The sequence below is a fragment of the Camelus bactrianus genome, chromosome 14, assembly GCF_048773025.1.
Source record: "Camelus bactrianus isolate YW-2024 breed Bactrian camel chromosome 14, ASM4877302v1, whole genome shotgun sequence".
Taxonomy (NCBI): Eukaryota; Metazoa; Chordata; class Mammalia; order Artiodactyla; family Camelidae; genus Camelus; species Camelus bactrianus.
This window is the reverse complement of record NC_133552.1, coordinates 248,734-270,333: the sequence shown is the minus strand read 5'-3', so window position 1 is coordinate 270,333 and position 21,600 is coordinate 248,734. Positions and strand designations below refer to the sequence as shown.

The 21,600-nt window shown below is 34.5% G+C and overlaps 1 protein-coding gene across 8 annotated transcripts in view; it reads right to left on the bottom strand.

The window, feature by feature from the left end:
• RNF17 (ring finger protein 17) overlaps window positions 1-21,600 on the bottom strand; it is a 91,761-nt gene that overhangs the window by 47,310 nt on the left and 22,851 nt on the right. For 6 of the 8 annotated variants that reach the window (XR_012511574.1, XR_012511575.1, XR_012511576.1 and 3 more), the window contains 10 exons: window positions 21,252-21,559; window positions 20,186-20,269; window positions 18,826-18,984; window positions 16,402-16,588; window positions 11,797-11,965; window positions 10,294-10,484; window positions 9,271-9,412; window positions 5,420-5,573; window positions 2,852-2,967; window positions 1,370-1,490 (listed from right to left, as the gene is read on the bottom strand). Coding sequence is in view for 5 of the 8 variants with exons in the window: in XM_074377838.1 (XP_074233939.1) it covers window positions 1,370-1,490; window positions 2,852-2,967; window positions 5,420-5,573; window positions 9,271-9,412; window positions 10,294-10,484; window positions 11,797-11,965; window positions 16,402-16,588; window positions 18,826-18,984; window positions 20,186-20,269; window positions 21,252-21,559 (1,631 nt within the window). In the remaining 3 variants the exon portion in view is untranslated. The remainder of the gene's footprint in view (window positions 1-1,369; window positions 1,491-2,851; window positions 2,968-5,419; window positions 5,574-9,270; window positions 9,413-10,293; window positions 10,485-11,796; window positions 11,966-16,401; window positions 16,589-18,825; window positions 18,985-20,185; window positions 20,270-21,251; window positions 21,560-21,600) is intronic. The other 2 variants (XM_074377840.1, XM_074377839.1) reach the window with 2 other exon arrangements.

Here is a 21,600-nt window from a genome sequence, read left to right as displayed (position 1 = left end):
AGTCAGGTCTTCATGGGTTAACCCTGAAGGAGGTATTTAAGGGAGAAGCTAAAAACAACAGAATAAAGTACCGACAGGAAAGCTGGGAAGCAGAATTAAAGCATGTTAAAGTCAGCTCAAATTCAGTGGAGGTTACTCAGGAACAAGAGGCCCTTAATTTACCATTCATATCAGAGAAGCCAGACATAAAACTTCTACAGACTGAGGATACAGTTTCTATAATCACACTCTTCTTCAACAGATCTACTACTTCAGAATAATGTCTTGTATTAAAGTAAGTCAGCACAGACAGGCAATCACTTTCGGATTACGTGGCCTTGATTGATGGATCTCTGAGCTTTAATACCCTCACACTGTCAAACAGGCTAACAATCTCACGATGTCTGAGTTTGTTCAACGATAGTATGATGAAAATGAAAAAATGGATATGGTAAAAAGTGCCCTTGGAAGTCCATGATCAGCCCTAAGTGAACATCGTCTGGTGTATTCTGCACTAGTACAGGTTAACACCAACACAGCCAAGGTTGGTCCCAGCTTTGGAAAAGATCAAAACTCCAGATAATAACAGATTCTGAACCACCCCTCGCCCAATCCAAATCCCTGTGGCACGACATGTTTCAGAACTCTTCAAATCGAGAGAAGCTACACAGAATATACCTCGTATACTTCTTACTTTGTAAAACCCACAGCAGGGTGAGGCAGCAGCTCACAAGCAAATATGACTATCCTGAAGTGGAATACATGACTATTTGCTGCACAGGAGATAATTACTATATATATACCATTGTATCTTTATGTAAACTCATCAGCTTTTGCCATTAAACTTTTGATTTTCAAAACTTGTTGGATTTCAAAATTGTGGGCTAGTGTTCAGCCTGTGTGTCTCAGACCCAAACTGTTCCAAAAAAGGGAGTAACTTTTTTCAAAATATCCCAAGAGCCTACAGTTAAATTCACTCAAGTCAAACAAAACTAAAACCAACAAAAACTATTTATTAGTTATGTCCCACCTCCCCTCACTTTCTTGCAGATTAAATCTTAGCATCCACCACCCCAAGATGAGAGACAGACCTGGCAAAAGAGCAAAGAAAAGAGAAGAGAATTCCTGGCGTCAGGGCTCTCAAGAGGCCATGTTGAGGGTAGGGTGACTTGATCTTTAACAGTATTTTTTGCCTCGTGTGCTGATTTTAGACTCTAGAGCCTGCAGAAGATATTATTCCACTGTCTCCAATTCTTAGTAAGTGTTCTCTCTCACTATTCATACTGATGACACATGGAATTTATTATAAGATCTGGCAAATGTTATATCATAATGTTAGTCTTACTTAAAATTATGATCACACAGCAACAAAAAAATGGAAATAGCTTACTAATGACTGAACATGTCATAAACTTATCTTGCGTTTTTTCTTCAAATTTTTCTTTAGCTTTTTTTGACCACTGCATTGTCCTTTTACATGGTTCAATATAGGCCAGCTTACATTTAATTGCCTGTGTCAAATAAAATTGCACCTTTAAGAAAGTAACTTAAATTTATATTTACTTTAGAATTAAAGTGTTACATGTGCACAAAACTAAACTTTGTGTTTGAATTTAATACAAATTTGGAAAACAAATAAATGTCCAAAGATGTCTCTAACAGTATTTATAAATGCAAACAGTTGGAATTGACAGACTATTGGATTAAGAGGTACAAACTATTATGTATAAAATAAGCTACAAAGATATACTGCACAGCACAGGGAATATAGCTAATATTTTATAATGACTATAAATGGAGTATAACTTTTAAAAATTGTGAATCACTATATATTGTACACTTGTAACATATAATATTTTACATCAACTATACTTCAATTAAAAAAATAAAATACCCAATAACCTATTTAAAAAAACCCCTAAAAATCTGGAGGGAGGGTATAGCTCAGTGGTAGAGTGCATGCTTAGCATGGATGAGGTCCTCAGTTCAATCCCCAATACCTCTGTTAAAATAAGTAAGTAAATAAATTAATTACCCTCCTGCCACAAAAAAACCCCAAATCAAAAATGAAACAAAAAAAGCAGTATTTTGTTGAATGAATTGTTGAACATTCAGATACTGGAATAATAAGCATTCACTGAAAGAATTACAGATACTATGATACATTTTTATATGAAAAAGCAGGTTATAAAACTGTACAGTGTACTCCCATAATCTTGAAAAACACAGAAGATGCATCTTAGAAGCACACACAACAAAAATATTGAATAATTCTAAGTGATGCCCCCCTCATTTTACTCATCTGTATTTTCAAGTTTCTCTGGTAACATTTTACCCATTTTTAAATAAAAAATACTGCTTAATAACAATTCAAATACTAGGAGTGTATGAATTAGGAAAGAAGCCTCCTAAACCTTAATTATCTCTAGGGAGCAGGATTCTAAGATAAAGTTTTATATTTATTCTTTCAGACTTGTCTCTCTCTCTTGCACACATTATATATACTTAAACATAAATGGAATCATAGTAAAAGCATTTCTGTAATGAGTTCGTTTCATATAATATATCATAGTCTTACCACATTGTTCAGGTATTTCAAAATAACATTAAAAGCTGTGGACCAGTAAGTACCTTATAAAGGCACAAATATACATATACACATATGTTTATAATTAATGCTTATTTGCTAAGATATATATGTTATTTAAAAAATAGTAACTACAGAAACTCTTTTCCATAGTCCATGTATCAGACAATATTTACAGACAAAAATTATAGTTAAAAGAATATTTCTATGGTGAAAATGACTTCTAAAACTACTTTAATCTTTGTACTAATATTCTAACCTTATGATTCACAATAAGATGATTACCTTCTCTGCAGGATGTAGAAACTCATCCTTTATTTTACGCATTTCTTTAAGCGTTACTTTTGCTGTATTGCCAAAGTCCACGTATTTAACTTCAACTTCACGATGTCCAGGCAATCCTTCAAAAATTATGAAATTGGAAATCACAAACTTGAAAAAAGAATTACATAGCAAAATTTACATTCATCTACAGTCAACTATATTAGAATACTTTTATGTTCAACATACAAACTTAACTGTTTCTTTTCAATGGGAAAAATATTTCTAAGATTTCTAACATAACTTAACACAATCAACTACAATGCATAGTTGTTGAGACTTGATGAATGAGAAACTAACAATTTAAAGATATCAAAGGACAACCAAAATCAGGATGACAAAACAGCCATCAAATGCTAGGTGTTATGGCCTAAAAGTCAAGAATTAGGTTTGAAGTTAGACACTTAAATGCCATGTGACTGAGCAAGCTAATCTGTCTCTCTCAGGTATCACCCTGAGCATGTTACCTTTTCTCTCTAAGCCTCACTATTTCATCTGTAAAGTGGTGTACCAATAGAATCAAATCTTGAGACTTTTTTTTTTTTGAGAATTCACCAATTTAAAATACTCTGCAAAGCACCAAGCACAAAATACGCACTTAATGTTTGTTAATCAACACAAACAAGAAAGACAAACAAGGCAAATAATAATCAAGCTACAGATTCACTCACATAACAGTATCTAACTGTGAAAGCAAAAAAAAATTATTTAGGGGAAAAAGGAGCAGAGACAGACTTCTTTGTCAATCTAGTTTTCATATTTTACAGGATACCAAATAAACCTCTGGAAGGTTCAAACACACCAAAGCTTGAATAAAGATCTATCACAAACTGACCTTTTTTATAAACACTCAAAATATACAACTGAATTTAGCCCCTCCAAGTACATGTATGTTCAGTGCTACAAAATTTGTTGCCATCACTTTCAAATTAAAAAACTAATACAGTATATATAATTTCAAAATGGGAAAAAGTCCAGACATCCTCTGCTCCGTGGCAGAAGTGAAAGCAGGTGGAACAACACTGGTACGACTCGAGATGGCACTTAAGACTTAAGCCTTACGGTGGAGTGTATCTGCAGCACTTGAGAAGACGTGTGTTACTCTGTCAGGTTAAAAGATGAGGGGACCTCCCCCCATTTCCTCTGGAACCCTCAGGCAAGGAGGTTATTCTCAACTGTACCAATGTCATTAGTCTTACCATGCCTCAAGTCTCTGAATGGAGATGCAGTTTTAAACAAAACAAACAAACAGATGGATATGGGATGGAATTTAGAGAACATATTTTACCCAAGTTATTAATCACGTGTGAGAGTAGAGTCAGGAGACATGGAAGGTCTCGAAATTTACCTCCCACGTATTCTCTTTGAGGAAAATGCTCCACTAGATGTGAGTGTAAACTGAAAAGGTAAATGGGATCTGAAAACAAGGGGTCCAACACAGGAAAACCAGTGAAATAAATTCCTAGAATAACAAGAGTGTAGCAAGCCTAGAGGCCAAGCAGTCTAACTGGAGGAGATGACAGAATCAAACCAACATTATCTGAAAAATCTAATCATGTGGAAAATTGTTTTAAACTATTAGGAAAATGTAGCCATAAATTAAAAGAAAATAAAGTGAACAACTGATGCAGTTACTAACTCAGAAGTAAGCAAAGTATAATTTATAGAGTAGCAGTGAAAACATCTGCATGGAATACAAATTTAACTAAAAAATTGTGATACTAACTTCGGGAGGGATAAAGGGGACAAAGAGCTGTAAGAGATCTAATACCTATGTAACATAAGAACAGGTAATACCTAAGACTGAAGTATCCACAAAGTACTACTTATTGTTTAGAAGACAACACAGGTAAACAACAAAGGAAACAGCTGAAATAATTAAGAGTATTTGCTTTTTAGGAGGAGAGTGGAATATGTGTGAGTCATTCAACACCATTTAACTTTCGAAATAAGGCAAATATTAGAAAACAAGAAAATGGTTAAGTCCTATTCACATCAAATGAAACCGAAGGAGCCAGAGATTCACCTACCAACATGACCATCAACTTTCTAAACTGGATGACAGAACAAAACCGTAGGGTCAAATAATATCATCCCCATGATTTAATCTGTACCAACTCAAATGGTATCCGTTTCTTAAAAAAAAAATTGTATTTATTTGTTTCTTCCTTTATTTATTTTTTACTTAAAAATTTTTAATTGAAGTATAGTTGATTACAATGTTGTGCTAGTTTCAGGTGTACAGCAAAGTGATTCAGTTATACATACACACATACATTCTTTTTCGGATTCTTTTCCACTATAGGTGATCACAAGATATTGAATATAGTTCCCTATGCTATACAGTAGGTCCTTATTGCTTATCGATTTTATCTATAGTAGTGTGGATATGTTAATCCCAAATGCCTAATTTATCCCTCCTCCCATCCCTTCCCCTTTGGTGAGCATAGTTTTATGTCTGTGAGTCTATTTCTGGTTTGTTCAATTTTTAAGTATAACATTTCCCTGTAAAAACAGTGTGCAATTTCCTACCAATAACTTTTGCTCGGTACCAAACTCCATCTTCAAACTTAGCTACACAGGCTTGATCTTGAACTGGACAGAGGATTTCCAGATTCTCCCCATCTTCACTTTTATAGAATTCCTCAATTGTCCTTAATATAAATAAAAAATCCAGGCTCTCTATCTAAGAAACAAAGGGATTAAAGTGCTGTAGTTTCATAGAAACTCAAAATTCACATGTTGCATGTATTATAGATATTGCTCACAAAATTATGAAGTATTAGAATTGAATTAGAGATAAATTATTATGTAATTTATATCTGAAATATTTTATTACAGAAGTAGTATATAAAATAAGCATATATAGAGAGAACAAAAAATTTTTAAAAAATCACATTCCTCCAGATATCTTAACTGTATATCCATCCAGATCTTTTTCTAAACACACTTTCCATACATTTGTTTTTACAAAGACAGACCATACCATACATACAATTTGATAATCTGCATTCTTCTATCAATTTTCACTTTTTCTATTTCAGTAAGTATTCCTACTAGTACTTTTAGACTATATTGGGTTTCCCTAATTGACCAAACCCAGTATCCAATCTGTCTCAGTAAGCTTTTTAATTAAGTGTAGTGTTCTTTTTCAAATGATCCTGTATTGTTAAAGAGAGTATTTTCCTGCAGAATGCCCCATCTTCTGGATTTCCGTGGTTAGTCCTCATCCTGTTATTCAGCTTGTTCCTCCAGTGAGTAGGGTCCATCCCCTGAACTTCCCAAAAGCTGACAGTTCTATCTACAGGTTTGACAGATTCAAGCCAAACCTTTCTGGCTAAAATATATCATAGTATACTCAAGTTGCAACGCCTCAGAAGACCTAACATTACTGACACTATTAATATGTTAAAATTCACCTAACCACACGTCAAGAGGCAGGAACAAACCAAGCGACCCTCAGTGGATGAATGGACTAAAAAAATGTGGTCCACAACGGAAGATCAGTCAGCCTTAAAAAGTAAATCCCGTCACTGCTACAACACGGATGAACCTTCAGGGCACTATGCTACGTGAAATAAGACAGTGACAAAAGGACAAGCACAGGTATCCCCTGCTACCTCAAGTAGAGTGTTCCCACGAAGCTTTTTGTCAGCCAAACGGACTAACGCAAAGCAGCTCACTTTTTTCATAACAACAAAATCCTCTTCAGCTTTCTCTCAGTTAATGAAAACAGATACTAACATAGGTCTTCCAGAAAAGCAGAGCTGATGTAAAGTGAACTTTCAAAAAACGGGGGATAGCTGTACTGTATGATTGCACTTACCTGAAATATTTAAATAGTCAAATTCATAGAAAAAGAAGGGGGAACTGTGATGGTCAGTGGCTGAGAATGAAATAGGGAGTTGTTATTCAAGGGGTACTGAGTTTCAGTTTTGCAAGATAAAAAAGTTCAAGAGAGCTGTTTGTTGCACAACAATGTGACTATAGTTAATACTACTAAACTGTACACCTAAAAATGTGTTCAGATGGCAAATTTTCTATGTGAAGGACTGACAGACTTTCTTTCAAGATCAGTAACAAGGTAAAGGTGTACGCTTTTGCCACTGCTATTTAATATACTACTTTAAGTTCCAGCCAGAGTAATTAGGCAAGAAAAAGATACAAAAGCCGTCCAAATTGACAGGAAGTAGTAAAATAATCTCTTTTTTGCAGATGACATGATCTTATAGGTAGAAAATCCTACAGATTCCACAAAAATAATAGAAGGTCTAATAAATGAATTCAGGAAAGATACAGGATACAAAGTCAACACACAAAGAATCAGATGCTTTTCTATACACTAACAATGAACAGTCTGTGGAAATTAAGAAAACAATTCATTTACAATAGAATTGAAAAGAATACACTTAGTAAGAAATATAACCAAGGAGGCAAAAGACTTGTACACTACACAACACTGCTGAAATTAAAGACAAAATAAATGGAAAGGTCTCGCACATTCATGAATTGAAGACTTAACTCTGTTGAGCTGTCAATACTACCCAGTGCAATCTATAATTCAAAGCCACACTTATCAGAATCCCAATGATGTCTCATGCGGAATACAAAAACTCATCCTAAAAGTGACATGGAATCTCAAGGGACCCCAACCTTCCAAAACAATCCTGAAAAAGAACAACAAAGTTGGAGAGCTCACACATCCTGATTTCAAAACTTGCTACAAAGCCACAGTAATGAAAATAGTGCTCTACTGCCACAAGGACAGACGGACAGAGAGCCCAGAATTAAACTTTCACATTATATGGTCAGCTGAGTTTTGACAAAAGTGCCAAGACCATTCAATGGAGAAAAGACCATCTTTTCAACAAATGGTACCGGGAAAACTGGAATTCATATGGGAAAGAATGAAATTGGATCCTTCCCTTATATTATACAACAGTTAGCTCAAAATGACTCAAAGACCTATATGTAAGAGCTAAAACTATAAAACTCTTAGAAGGAAACATATGGCGGGAAAAGCTTCATGATGTTAGATTTGGCAATGATTTCTTAGATATGACACCAAAACAGAGGAAACAGACAAAAAAAATAGAAAAAAAAGTCTTTATCAATTAAAAACTTTTTTGGATCAAAAAATGCTATCAAGAGAGTGAAAAGGCAAGCCACAGGATGAGAGAAAATACCTGAAAATGATGTATCTGATAAAGGATTAATATCCATAATGTATAAAGAACTGCTACAACCCAACAACAACAAAATAAATAATCCAATTCAAATGGGCAAAGGACTGGAATAGATATTTCTCCAGAGAAAACATATAAACAGTGAACTAATAAGCAAAAGAAAAGATGTGCTCCACAATACTAGCTACTAGGAAAACACAAATCAAATCCAAAATGAGATCACTTCACCCCCTCAAACTTGGTATTACTAGAAAAAGGAAAATAAGTGTTGCTGAGGATGTGGAGAAACTGGAAGCCTTGGGCACTACACTGCTGGTGGTGACAGATGCACACATTCTGAATGGCACTGAAGTGTACACTTAATTGTTAAAATGGTAAATTTTATGTTATATATGTTTTACCTCGATTTAAATAAAAGACACTAAAAAAATCAACAAAAGAAATACACAAGTCCTCTTAGTGACAAACAAAATTTCACCACTCATCTAGGAAACCAGTACAGTGTGGTGCAGTGCTTCTGATGACAGGCTCTAAATGAGCCCAGTTCAATCCTGGCCCTACTCTTTCGCAGCTGTGTAACCTCAGGCAAGTTGCTTCACCCTTCTGGTTACAGTCTCCACATCTAAATGAAGATAACAGTAATTTTCTCATAGGACTGTTGTAAGATCCATGAGTTAATTCATACAAAGCACTGACACAAAGATCTCAGTAGGGATGAACCTTACTGCTGATAGCTATCTAAAACAAACTCATCAGTCACACATCCAAAACGTAATATGAAATGCCTTTAATCTGAATCTATTTTGGTGTTCAAATTCAGAATATTACTTAGTAATATTAAGTATATTCCTGTGTTTGCATGATCAGAAACAGGCTTTATCATTTTATTTTGAATTGCCAGCTCCATGTGCTCTCCTGGTTTCTAGATTTTAGAAGAGAAACATCCATACATTAGGCATCCTTCACTGTCCTTTCCCTCCACACTTTACTAACTTGTATGATGAAGATTTCTTTCAACTTACTATGAATCACATGAATTTCTTGTTTAAAGTTGCAGCTACTAAGAAACTTAAGTTTACTGAAGTTTGATAGTGGTTTGCTTGCTCTAAAATTCATACTGGGCATCATTTCCACTATATATTTCTACTTAAAATTTGAAAAAAATACTTTCTTCTTAAAGGGCCACTATATACTTACCAGCTGAAGATAGAAATCAGTAGGACTATTTATATGACAAACCATAACTGAAACATCTGTCATTTCTTTAGGCAAAACAGGTGGATGATAGTGTAAAGTCATATTTTTTTCAGAGTGACTTCTTGGTGACTGTGACCTAAACCTAGTTAAAAGCATAATTAAAAGCATAAGAGCCATTTTCTTAAAGTTTCTCTTTTCTCAGTGAACTGATCTGAAGACTTACATATATACTGATTTATCTATCAAGAGTCTTTTTCCAATTTCTCTCTTCTAACTTGTGACATTTCTTGGTATTGTTTCCAATTATCAAAACAGGTTATCAAGAGATTCTCAAAACTCAGTAATTAACCTTCAGTTTGTGTTGGAACATTTCTGAGTTGGGGCTGTATGTTCAAAGCTTCTACTCTCCTGGCTGACTTCTTAACCACTGTCTATGGTGGTGCTCAGAAAGGCCAGCTGAAGGGTCTCTGTGGCTCCTCCCAGCTCAGATACTCCAAACTTATTTTTCCTGAATGGAATCTACCCGAGTCACCTCCAGAGTCATGCAACTGCTCAGGACAGAAAGTTGGTGTCTTCCACTACCTCTGCAGTTACTTAGTCATCTTAATCTGTTCATCAGAGATGAGAAAGGAAAAGAAATTTATTCTAGATTCCTATATTAAATGTTCAGTGGTGATCATGATCTTACTCCAAAGGTAAGAAATTTTAAGTCAGGAACTGTTAAACTGTAATTCCTGAAACCCTACTGGAGCTTCCTGTGAAGTTAGCAAGTCTAAAAAAATGTTCAGTATCTACAAATCGTTTCTATTTTGAGCTACCTTAATTTCTCTATTTCCTTAAATCAAATGATCTGAATGTAACTTTTTCACAGACAATCGAACTTAGAAAACTCTGATAGCAGTATTTTTAACCTCTCAGGGTAAGTTACAGTTCATTTTAGAGCCCACAGTTTCTCAAGGTAAAATCTCTTATTCTAATTTATACCTATGATCTTGAAAATATTTAAGCTGTAATGTTACCTACCTTGCTAGTTCCATAAAAACTAAGGCATCTCTAAGAGACACGGGCATATCACTGCTTATTTTATTTGTTGGTGGTTTCTGTAGATCTACAATGAGCACACCATCTTCTTTTTTAAAAACTTTCATTAAAACAGCCTTCTTATTTACCATTTTCAAAAATTCTACTTTAGCTTCTTCTCCCCAGCCTTCATTCTGTGGAAAAAGTAAAATTCCAATGTATTTAGTAATTACAGTTAGCTCTAATGGTATAATACTACAGATTAAGCTTTATACCAGCCAAAGTCTGCAAATTTGAGCGAAGGCATGAATCAACCATAGATATTTAAGAAGTAGCTAGGGCCACAAACCCTATAAAGGACAATCTTTATGTATGCACAATGTATGGACCATACTCAGATTTTATAAACATGGTCTCAAGGTGACCATAAGCTGCTTCCCTTTAGGACTTAGTTTTCCTTCTGAATATTAATATGAAGATAATAAAGATTTAAAAATAAAACAAGCAATATATATGAATTTTACACATAAACGATGAAATCCAAAAGGTAATTTTGAAAGCATAATAGAAGCCATGTAATACATTTAAGATACTTATAATCATCATCAGTTACTAGCAACAGATGAGGCATATCCTACTTAAACAGTAAGGAAAAACACTCACCTGCTGAAAAAAATTTTTTCCAGTTGATCTTTAAAACTTTAAGTACCCATACCTAAAGTAAATTTCAAGAGCCAAAACTACACATTCCTTAAAAATAAAACATCTTTCTAAAGATTTTATGAGAACAGAAGCAAAGCCTACCCAGAACAGAAAGTGCAAAAACATATATACAAGATAAAATTAAAGTCAAAACAATTTTACCATTTTGAGGAAACACAAGTGCTAATATTTTTGTGTGTTTCTTTTTACTTTCTTACTCATTTGTTCACTCTTTCCAGTATTTGCTGAATGCTTCCTATGTGCTCAGTGATTTGCTAAGTGCTGGAGTACAGTGATAAACAAAGGCATACACTTTATAATGATATAATTGCTTAACATACATTTTTACACACAATTTCTGTCTCCTAGGAGATTTAAATCTTGCTGTGGAATAAATATTCATAAGTAATACAAAGCAGAATAGAACAGGGGCTAAAAGTAGAGTAATGAGCAAAGGCCCACAGAAACAGTGAAGAAATGTACAGAAACACATACCACATCATAATTTAAATTTATTTCTCTCTATATATTTATTTGACTTCAAAATTTAATGGTTTACTTGGATATTTCACGCATCATTATGTTCATATATGTATATTCAAATCAATTTCCCATTAAGAACGTTTCCAATTACAGAAACTGAAGTTCATTTCCTTTTCTTATTGGCACCAATTGTTTATTATGCAAAATGGATTTAACAAGAGAACTGGTGCCTTTAACCTACATTCAGTAATCTGATCAGCAATACATAGCTAAAATTGGAAAACTGGACCCTGAATAAGGAATAATTTAAGCCTCACTTACTGAATTCTGTGGAACAATGTCTTTCAATGAACATGGCAGTGCTAATGGGTGCATGTCTTTCAGCAGCTCTTCCACGTATGGTTCAGACTTCCTCAGAACTAGACATAAGTCATTTAGTACTACATGTTGCTTAGCAGTGTGTTCTGATCTCACATGAGTATCACCAACTCTAGGAAGAATTCAAGTAATTATTGAAAATAATGCTTCAAAGGCAATGGAGATACTAAATGACACAATAAAACAGTTGGACTTGGAAGCTACTTTTGGGACATTACATCACCCCAAAACAGAATATACATTCTTTTCAAGTGCTCATGGAATATTCTCTAGGATAGACCACATACTCGGGCACAAAAGAAGCCTCAACAAATTTAAGAGGATAGAAATTATTTCGAGCATCTTCTCTGACCACAATGGCATGAAACTAGAAATCAACCACAGAAAAACAAATGAGAAAAAAACAATGGAGACCAAACAACATGCTACTAAAAAAACCAATGGGTCAATGATGAAATCAAACAAGAAATTTAAAAACATTTTGAGATAAATGACAATGAAAACACAACCACACAAAATCTATGGGATGCAGCAAAAGCAGCCCTAAGAGGGAAGTTCATAGCAATACAGGCCTTCCTCAAAAAACAAGAACAATCTCAAATAAACAACCTAACCTACCACCTAAAACAATTAGAAAAAGAAGAACAAACAAAACCTAGTCAGCAGAAGGAAAGAAATAAGGATCAGGGAGGAAATAAATAAAATAGAGATTAAAAAAATAGAAAAAATAATCAATCAAACCAAGAGCTGGTTTTTCAAAAGAGTAAACAAAATTGACAAACCTCTGGCCAGGCTCACCAAGAAGAGGGAGGACACAAATAAACAAAATAAGAAATGAAATTGGAGAAATTACAACAACCACTATAGAAATATAAAAAATCATAAGAGAATACCATGAACAACTATATGGCAATAAATTGGACAACTTAGAAGAAATGGACAAGTTTCTAGAAACATACAGTCCACCAAAACTGAATCAAGAAGAAATAGATCATTTGAACAGGCCAATCACTAGAAGTGAAATAGAATCAGCAATAAAAAAAACCCTCCCTGCAAACAGGACCAGATGGCTTCACTGTGGAATTCTATCAAACATGCAAAGAAGAGCTCATACTGATCCTTCTCAAAACCTTCCAAAAGAATGACAAGGAGGGAATACTCCCAAACTCATTCTATGAAGCCACCATCACCATGATACCAAAGCCAAAGGCATTACTAAAAAAGAAAACTATAGGCAAATATCGTTGATGAACACAGATGCAAAAATCCTCAACAAAGTATGAGCAGAATCCAACAGCATATAAAAAAAATTATACACCATCATCAAGTTGGGTTCATCCCAGGGAATAAGGATGATTCAGCACATGCTAATCAATCAACGTGATACGCCACATCAACCGGAGAAGGGACAAAAATCACAGGACCATCTCAATAAATGAAGAAAAAGCATTTGGTAAAATTCAACACCCATTTATGACAGAAACTCTAACCAAACTGGGTATACAGGGAACATATCTCTACATAATAAAACCTATTTAGGACAAACCTACAGCCAGCTTAATACTCAATGGTGAAAAGTTGAAAGCCTTCCCACTAAAATCTGGAACAAGACAAGGATGCCCACTCTCACCACTTCTATTCAACATAGTATTGAAGTCTTAGCCATAACAATTGGACAAGAAAAAGAAATAAAGGGGAACTTGGAAGAGAAGAAGTAGAACTGTCATCGTATGTGGATGACATGATAGTATATATAGAAATCCCTAAAGGCTCCACACAAAAACTACCAGAGCTGATAAAAGAATATGGCAAGGTAGCAGGCTACAAGATTAATGTACAGAAACCAGTTGCATTTCTTTGCACTAACAATGAAATATCAAAAAAGGAAAGTAAAGAAACAACTCCTTTTAAAATTACATCCAAAAAAAATAAAATACTTAGGAATAAATCTGACCAAGGAAGTGAAAGATTTACATGCTGAGAACTACAAAACACTGAGAAAGGAAATTAAAGATGACTTAAAGAAATGGAAAGATATTCCATGTTCTTGGATTGGAAGAATTAACATTGTTAAAATGGCCATACTACCCAAAACAATCTACAGATTTAATGTAATCCCTATCAAATTACCCATGACATTTTTCACAGAACTGGAGCAAATAATCCTAAAATTTATAAGGAATCACAAAAGACTCAGAATTGCTGAAGTAATACTGAGGAAAAAGAATGAAGCTGGAGGAATAACCCTCCTAGATTTCAGACAATACTACAGAGCACCAGTAATCAAAACAGCATGGTATTGGTACAAAAACAAACATATGGATTAGTGAAACAGAACAGAGAGCCCAGAAATAAACCCACAAACTTTTGGTCAACTAATCTTTGACAAAGCAGGCAAGAACATACAATGGAGTAAAGGCAGCCTCTTCAGCAAATAGTGTTGGGATAACTGGACAGCTGCATATAAATCAATAAAGTTAGAATACTCCCTCACATCATACACAAAAATAAACTCAAAATGGCTTAAAGACTTGAACATAAGACAAGACACTATAAACCTCTTAGCAGAAAACACAGGCAAAACATTCTCCGACATAAATCTTAGCAATGTTCTCCTAGGGCAGTCTACCTAGGCAATTGAAATAAGAGCAAAAATTAACAAATGGGATCTAATGAAACTTATAAGCTTTTGCACAGCAAAGGAAATCATAAGCAAAGCAAAAAGTCTACGGAATGCGAGAAAATATTTGCAAAAGATGAGACTGACAAGAGCTTAATTTCAAGAATATATAAATAGTTCATACAACTTAAAAAAAAAACCCAATCCAAAAATGGGCAGAAGACCTAAACAAGCAATTCTCCAATGAAGACAGACAAATGGACAATAGGCATATGAAAAAATGCTCAATATCACTAATTATCAGAGAAATGGAAATCAAAACTACAATGAGGTATTACCTCCCATCAGTCAGAATGGCCATCATTCAAAAGTCCACAAACGATAAATGCTGGAGAGGATATGGAGAAAAGGGAACTCTTCTACACTGTTTGTGGGAATGTAGTTTGGTGGAGTCGTTATGGAAAACAGCATGGAGATTCCTCAAAAGACTAAAAGCAGACTTACCATATGATCCAGCAAACCCACTCCTGGCCATGTATCTGGGGGGAACTGTAATTCGAAAAGATACATGCACCCAATGCTCGTAGCAGCACTATTTACAGTAGCCAAGACATGGAAACAACCTAAATGTCCATCCACAGATGACTGGATAAAGAAGTTGTGGCATATTTATACAATGGAAAACTACTCAGCCATCATAAATAAAATAATGCCATTTGCAGCAAGACGGATGGACTTGGAGGCTGTCATTCTAAGTGAAGTAAGTCAAAAAGGAAAGAAAAATACCGTATGATATCACTTACATGCGGAATCTTAAAAAAAAAAAAAGACAAATGAACTTACTTACAAAACAGAAAGAGACAAAAAACAAACTTGTGGTTACTGGGAGGGGGAAGGGAGTAGAAAAGAATAAATTGGGAGTTCAAGATCTGCACATACTAATATATATAAAATACATAAATGGCAAGTTCATACTGTATAGAATAGGGGACAACATTCAATATCTTATAGTAACTTATGGTGGAAAAGAATAGGAAAACAAACATATGTATGTTCATGTATGACTGAAGCATTATGATGTACACCAGAAATTGACAATGACATTGTAAACTGACTATATTTCAATAAAAACGCATATTTAAAAAAATTCAAAAAAAGAATGCTTTAAACCCAAACTTGCCTTCCCTCACAAAAGGTATACATTTCTAAGAATACTCTCCTTAAGTTAAATCTTCTAGAAAGTTATATTTTAATTCATGCTATCTCACTACATAGATTCAATCTAGCTTTTATAAACACAGACATTATTTCTATCCATAGAAATAAATCTCAACTGCCTTCATCTGGATTGTCCTTCATATACCCATTCAGTTTAAACTTGAAAGGCATAATGACAGCCCCACACAGAAATATATTTATTTATAAAGCTATGACCACTAAATGAAGTGACCATGCTATAATTAATACTAGTCCTTACCACAAGAACAATATCAGTTTATTTTCCTAGAAGATTGAGGAAACATTTTTGAACACCTAGATTGAATTCTAACATCAATTAAATTTTGGAGATCTCATTAAAAACTGTATGCAATCATCTGGTAACTAACTGTAACACTTTTTTAGAAGGACTATTTTTGTGCCTCATGCCCTGCTTTGAAGCAACAAAGAAGAGTATTTAAGTTTGATATATTGGAAAGTTCCTTTTGCAAGCTCCCCATCTTAATAACACAGACAAATCTTACCACTTTACCAATTTAGTAATTAATAAGACAAATTACAGAGCAAAATAAAAAGTCTATACCTTGGAACTGAAAAATGATAAATTACTCCTCTGTACCTGTCCAGTTTTTTCTTTAGTATCTCCCTCCTCCACATACGAAGTGTGTCTAAGCAGGCTAAGAACATGTAATAATCATAAAATAACATACCCTGTGACAACCAGGACTTCAGAATTTCCAAAATCTACCATGAATATTTGTATCAGTGCAACTTCATGGACTAAGTATTTGGTTGGACTATGTCTTCTGATATTTTCACTTCCTATTGGAATTAATTCAGTAATAGTTCCTCGACACCACATTCCATTTTCAATACTGTTGACAAATATTCTTGCACCTAAACAATGAGGGAGATGAATCATTATCAATGTTTATGGAGAAAAACACCCAATAACCTCTAAGTTACAAACATGTATATTAGTTCCACCACTAAGAAGTCTTAATTCATGTATTTACTGATGACATACAGTGAATACACAGCCCCCTGTCAAATGCTATGAGAGGGATAAATAAAGCTAGTGTATTCTGACAGTTTCTGTTATACAGAAACTCATGAGCTAGACAGGGAGGTAAAAACAAAGAATACAAAGTCAGCAGTCCTTTACTGAGGACCTGTGTTTTATGAACTGTAACAAAGACGAATGAGACCATGCTGCCTCAAGAAGCTCAAGAAAGGAAAAGAGACAGGCAAATTAAGTTACTATAATACACTACGCAAAACATTAAAAAAAAAAAAAAAAAGAACTTCTAGCCTTTTGTATGTACACACACATGTGCACAGATACATGCATGCTGAAATTTGTAACATACTTCTTTGGTAGCATAAAGGAAGAAGCAATTACCTTCCCTCAATTAAAAGTGGAATGAGAGTAAAGGAACCAAGAAAGGCAGAGTGGGAAAGGCCAAAATTAAGAAATGTACACACAGTGGACTTCAGAAAAGGGGAAGATGAACCAAGGACGTAGCAGCAGAGGAGGGCCTCATGGAGGCATCAGATGAATTACAAATAAATAACCAGGAAAAAAAAAGATCAAGCCAGAAAGAGGCCCGGATTTTTACGTTTACAATGGGCTCAGCAACGTTCTCAATATTTTGTGTGTGAGTTCACCTCCTCCCCACAACAACCCCATGAAAATGGTCCTCCACCCAAATGTGTGAGGAAAGTAGGCAGACAGAGCCTCGTAGCTACTAAGGAGAGGTAGCAGGTGGTGTTGGAGGCCATCCTTTTAACTAATTCAGCATTAGAGAGAAATTTGGTATGACCTGGTCACAGATTATATACAAAGATGCTCTATAATCCCCTCTGTATATGCTAATAAAAACAGGATAGCTGAGAGGCACATCAGGGTAGCCTTTCAATTTTAACTTCTACCAAAACATTAGTTTGGCCTTGAGATTGTCATCAACCCTTTTCTTATGTTGCTATACCACATGACCTATATCTTTAGTTTTAAACTACATGCTATTAAAACATTCTTTCTTGCAGTAGGTGAGATACAAGTCTACTGGAGCTACTTATTAGTCCTTATAATGAAGAACATAGGTAGGAAAAGGGAACAGGGGATACTCTGCTAAAGCATCATATCACATTTCTTCCCTTACCAACCATTTCTCAAAAGATAAATGAGTATTTAAATCATGTATATTTGCCTTGAAATAATAATTATCCTTGACAATTTAAAGCAAAGGATGACTTTCTGGCTTTCTTAGCATATTTTCTGAATCTAAACTGAGCTTTTGGGCATATATTAAATTTAAAGAATTATTTCCAGCCATAAAAAATAAGTTTAACACTACACTTCCCGCTTTAGATGCTCATAATTTAAACCCTGTTTTTTAACTTTTAAAATTATTATTCATTTTTGTTAGTATATGATGGTTCTAGTCTTCTGATATTCTGAAAAAAGACACAGACAAGCTGGGAATTAATCACACTTTTAAAGAACTACTATATAAAGCTAAACAGATCATACAGAACTTTTTGGTATTAGTTATATGCAGGTGTTGACCAATGTTAGCAGAATGAGAAAAATGCTCTAATAATAAGTCAAATCATAGCCTCATCTTATTATAGATATACCATATTTAATCAATGTTATAAGGGAAGTATTTGTAATGAAAGTTTAAATTACAGCAAATCACACACAGCCTTAGAATTAACATGGGCTGATTAAGTTTACCTACCATGCTGTGTGGCCCAGGAAGCAGATGCCATAGGCCTTCTGCATCTGCCTCACCCAGGTGTGCAATGACATCCTCACCATTCACATGTGGACAGCAAGGCCCCATCTTACAGAACACAACGGGACAAACTACATAACCCGTCAGGGGTTTGTAATTTAAAAAATATCTCACCTTACTCCATAGTGGAGTTTTTGTGTACCTCATCTGACAGTCAATTTTAATATTTAGCTAAGTTATCTAAATAAGTTAAATAAAATTAAACTTATGTTAAACAATTCCAAAGCCTTTTACGCTTGTACAAATCTGTATCACAAAAGTCTATATGGGTTGGCCAAATATTACAATATTTAAATAAACTTCAGATTTTAACTTGGAGTAGTATTTCATTACCTAGCTCCAAAATGTCTGAAGGACCAAGGTGTAAACTCGTATTGCAAAACTGATTCACCTTCTTTTCCAATACTGTTGCATCTTTTATTTGTGAATACTTCCGAACATAGAAGTGGCAAGGATGTATTACATGGCTTACAAAAACTAGCTCTGGAGAACCTGGATAAGAATATTTAAACCATATTAAGAAACCAAAAGTTAGGAAAAAATTCACTAAAAACAGAATGCAATCTCCTCTAAAAGAATAGTAAGTGTCTTGTAGCACTGCAAACTCTAGAAGACCTAGGCCCCACAAGAGTCCAAACTATAAAATAGTAACTAGACTGATAAAACAAATAGAGCCCACTTTCACAGATTTCTTTCGCAACCCGAACCATGAACATTTTATTTTACTTGTAAAATACGTTAAATAAATGAGCTGTAGTTCCTGTGGTAGTTAGGTTCTAAAGTCAGAGTATGTGCTATAACTCTGTTTTACAACAAAACACCAACGTTTATTTATAAATATAATTGGAACTTGGAACCCCCTTGATAATGATTAGGTTTCCAGTATAGCTCCAAATCTCCTTTAAACTGTACTAAATCGAAAGAACCAATAATTAGCTCATAGCCACTCTGACTCCTAAATCTTCTCAGGCTGGAGAGGTATGAAAAAAATGTCTGGGAAAGCCAACATATTGAGCAGCAATTGAGGGGAAGATGTGCATGTTTTGGTGGAAGCAAGGGTTGGGTAGAATAAGACAGTGAGAAATTTTTTGTATATAGTAGTAATTAAGCCAAGTGTTTTTACTGATATGAAAAGATCTCAGAGTACAATGTTAAGAAAGGATTTAAAAGAACAGAACAGTGTGTATGGCACGCTACGTTTTGTGCACAAAAACAAAAAACGAGAACTAGAAAAATAAAATCTGTGTATTTGTTCGAATATGCATAAAGAAACTCTGGAAAGGAAGAGGAGACTAGATGGAAAGAGAACAGGTTAGGGGAAAAGTTTCACAGGGTATTTTAATATGTATACATTTAATTTTTGAACAATGTAGATGTTCTAGTAAATCTAGTAAAAATGTTTAAAAAACAAAGACTTGAAGGAATTGAAGGATAGATGATAAAAACAGAACAAACAGATCATTTTACCTATCCAAAACAGACTGCAAAGAAAAATATGCATACTGAGAATGAGGTAAAGAGATAAGCACGTGTAACTGGAGAGATTGCTGAGAGAAGTGTTATAAATTTCAGAAATATTTTTGCCAATAACAGCCAGAACTTTAACCATTAAAAAGGAAGACGTTTTACGTATCAGTAAAATTCATGTTACTCACGGCCTCACTCTTCTTAAGAGTTACTATACATAAAGTACCTGCTTTTGATCCAAAAGGAGATTTCTTCTGAAGAGGCTTTTCTTGATATTTAGGTGTCTCCATAAGATAATCTGTGCAGCATGCTTCAACAATATAGAGGAGAAAGACAACTGTATTAATTTTATTATGTTGGCAATGGCACACTTAACATACTGTTTAAAAAGCTGTACTTGAATTGGTAAAACACTGGAGTGGCAGGACCCCCTGTATCAGTAGGCAAAATACTGATAGTTTTCTTAACTCACTGAGATAATCAGTGACAATAATCATCCAGTGGAAATGAGAGAAAATAACGTGTCCTTTTTTATGTATCCAAAATATTCTGTAAAGTCAACCAATGAAACAGACTGGGGGGTGGGGTGGGGGAAGGAAAAAATCAAAGTGGATCTTGAAAATGGTCCTGAAGAAGACTGACGGGATAATTGCACGCAACGTGATCTCACTCTGGTGCTGATGGGAGACACCGCTGGAAACCCAATCAAACAGCTGTGATACATTTAAAATGCGACCACTCAGATGCTATTGTACTCATGATAGTTCATTTTATAACAGGAGGTATCTCAGAACAAAGATTTAAGACATGGTCTTCTTAAATTTAAGGACAAAGTCACAATCTCTCATTTATTTATAATATTTTCATCTTTTTTTTGGCCTTTTTTGTTTTGTTTTGTTTTATGAGGGGGAGGTAATTGGGTTTATTTATTTATATTTGGAGGAGGTACTGGGGGTTGAACCCAGGGCCTTGTGCACGGTAAGCATGCACTCAACCGCTTGAGCTATAGCCTTCCCACTATTCTCATCTTTTATATGGGTTTATATGTGGAACACTAAAAAGTCAAATACCCTAATATTAAAATTATACCTCAGAGTTTAGCTAATATTCCTGAATTAAAAATAAAAATAATCTGAACTTTAGGAATGTGACAGTAGAGGCATGGAATCAACAGGTGTTAACTCACAGTGAGGTGTAAGTAACATGTTTAAGTACAGGGAAAAACAAGAACTAATTTTGTCTCTAATTCCAGACATGATATATTATTTCTTTGCTTTTGTATTTTTACTCACTTTCCAGGTTTTCTTCAATAATTTCTTCAATGATCACATCAGGGCTGGATCCCATCTGAGGTAGAGCAGCAGTGGTTTTAGGGGATGTTGTTGCAACAACATCTTTCTGTGGCTGGAAGTTTTTTGATTCTAAATGCACATTATTGGTTTCCCATCGCAAAGGAGTTGGTGGGGCTTCATTAGTTAGGACAGAAATGTCAAACTTTTTCTTTTTTAGTGATGGTTGTGTACGACTACAAGCAAATTCCTTTTTATGATTATTGTTCTTTAGAACATTCTGTCCAATTTCATTTTCTTGAGGATCACATCTGTTTAAAAATATAAAGGCTACTTTAAGTCATTTGATAAA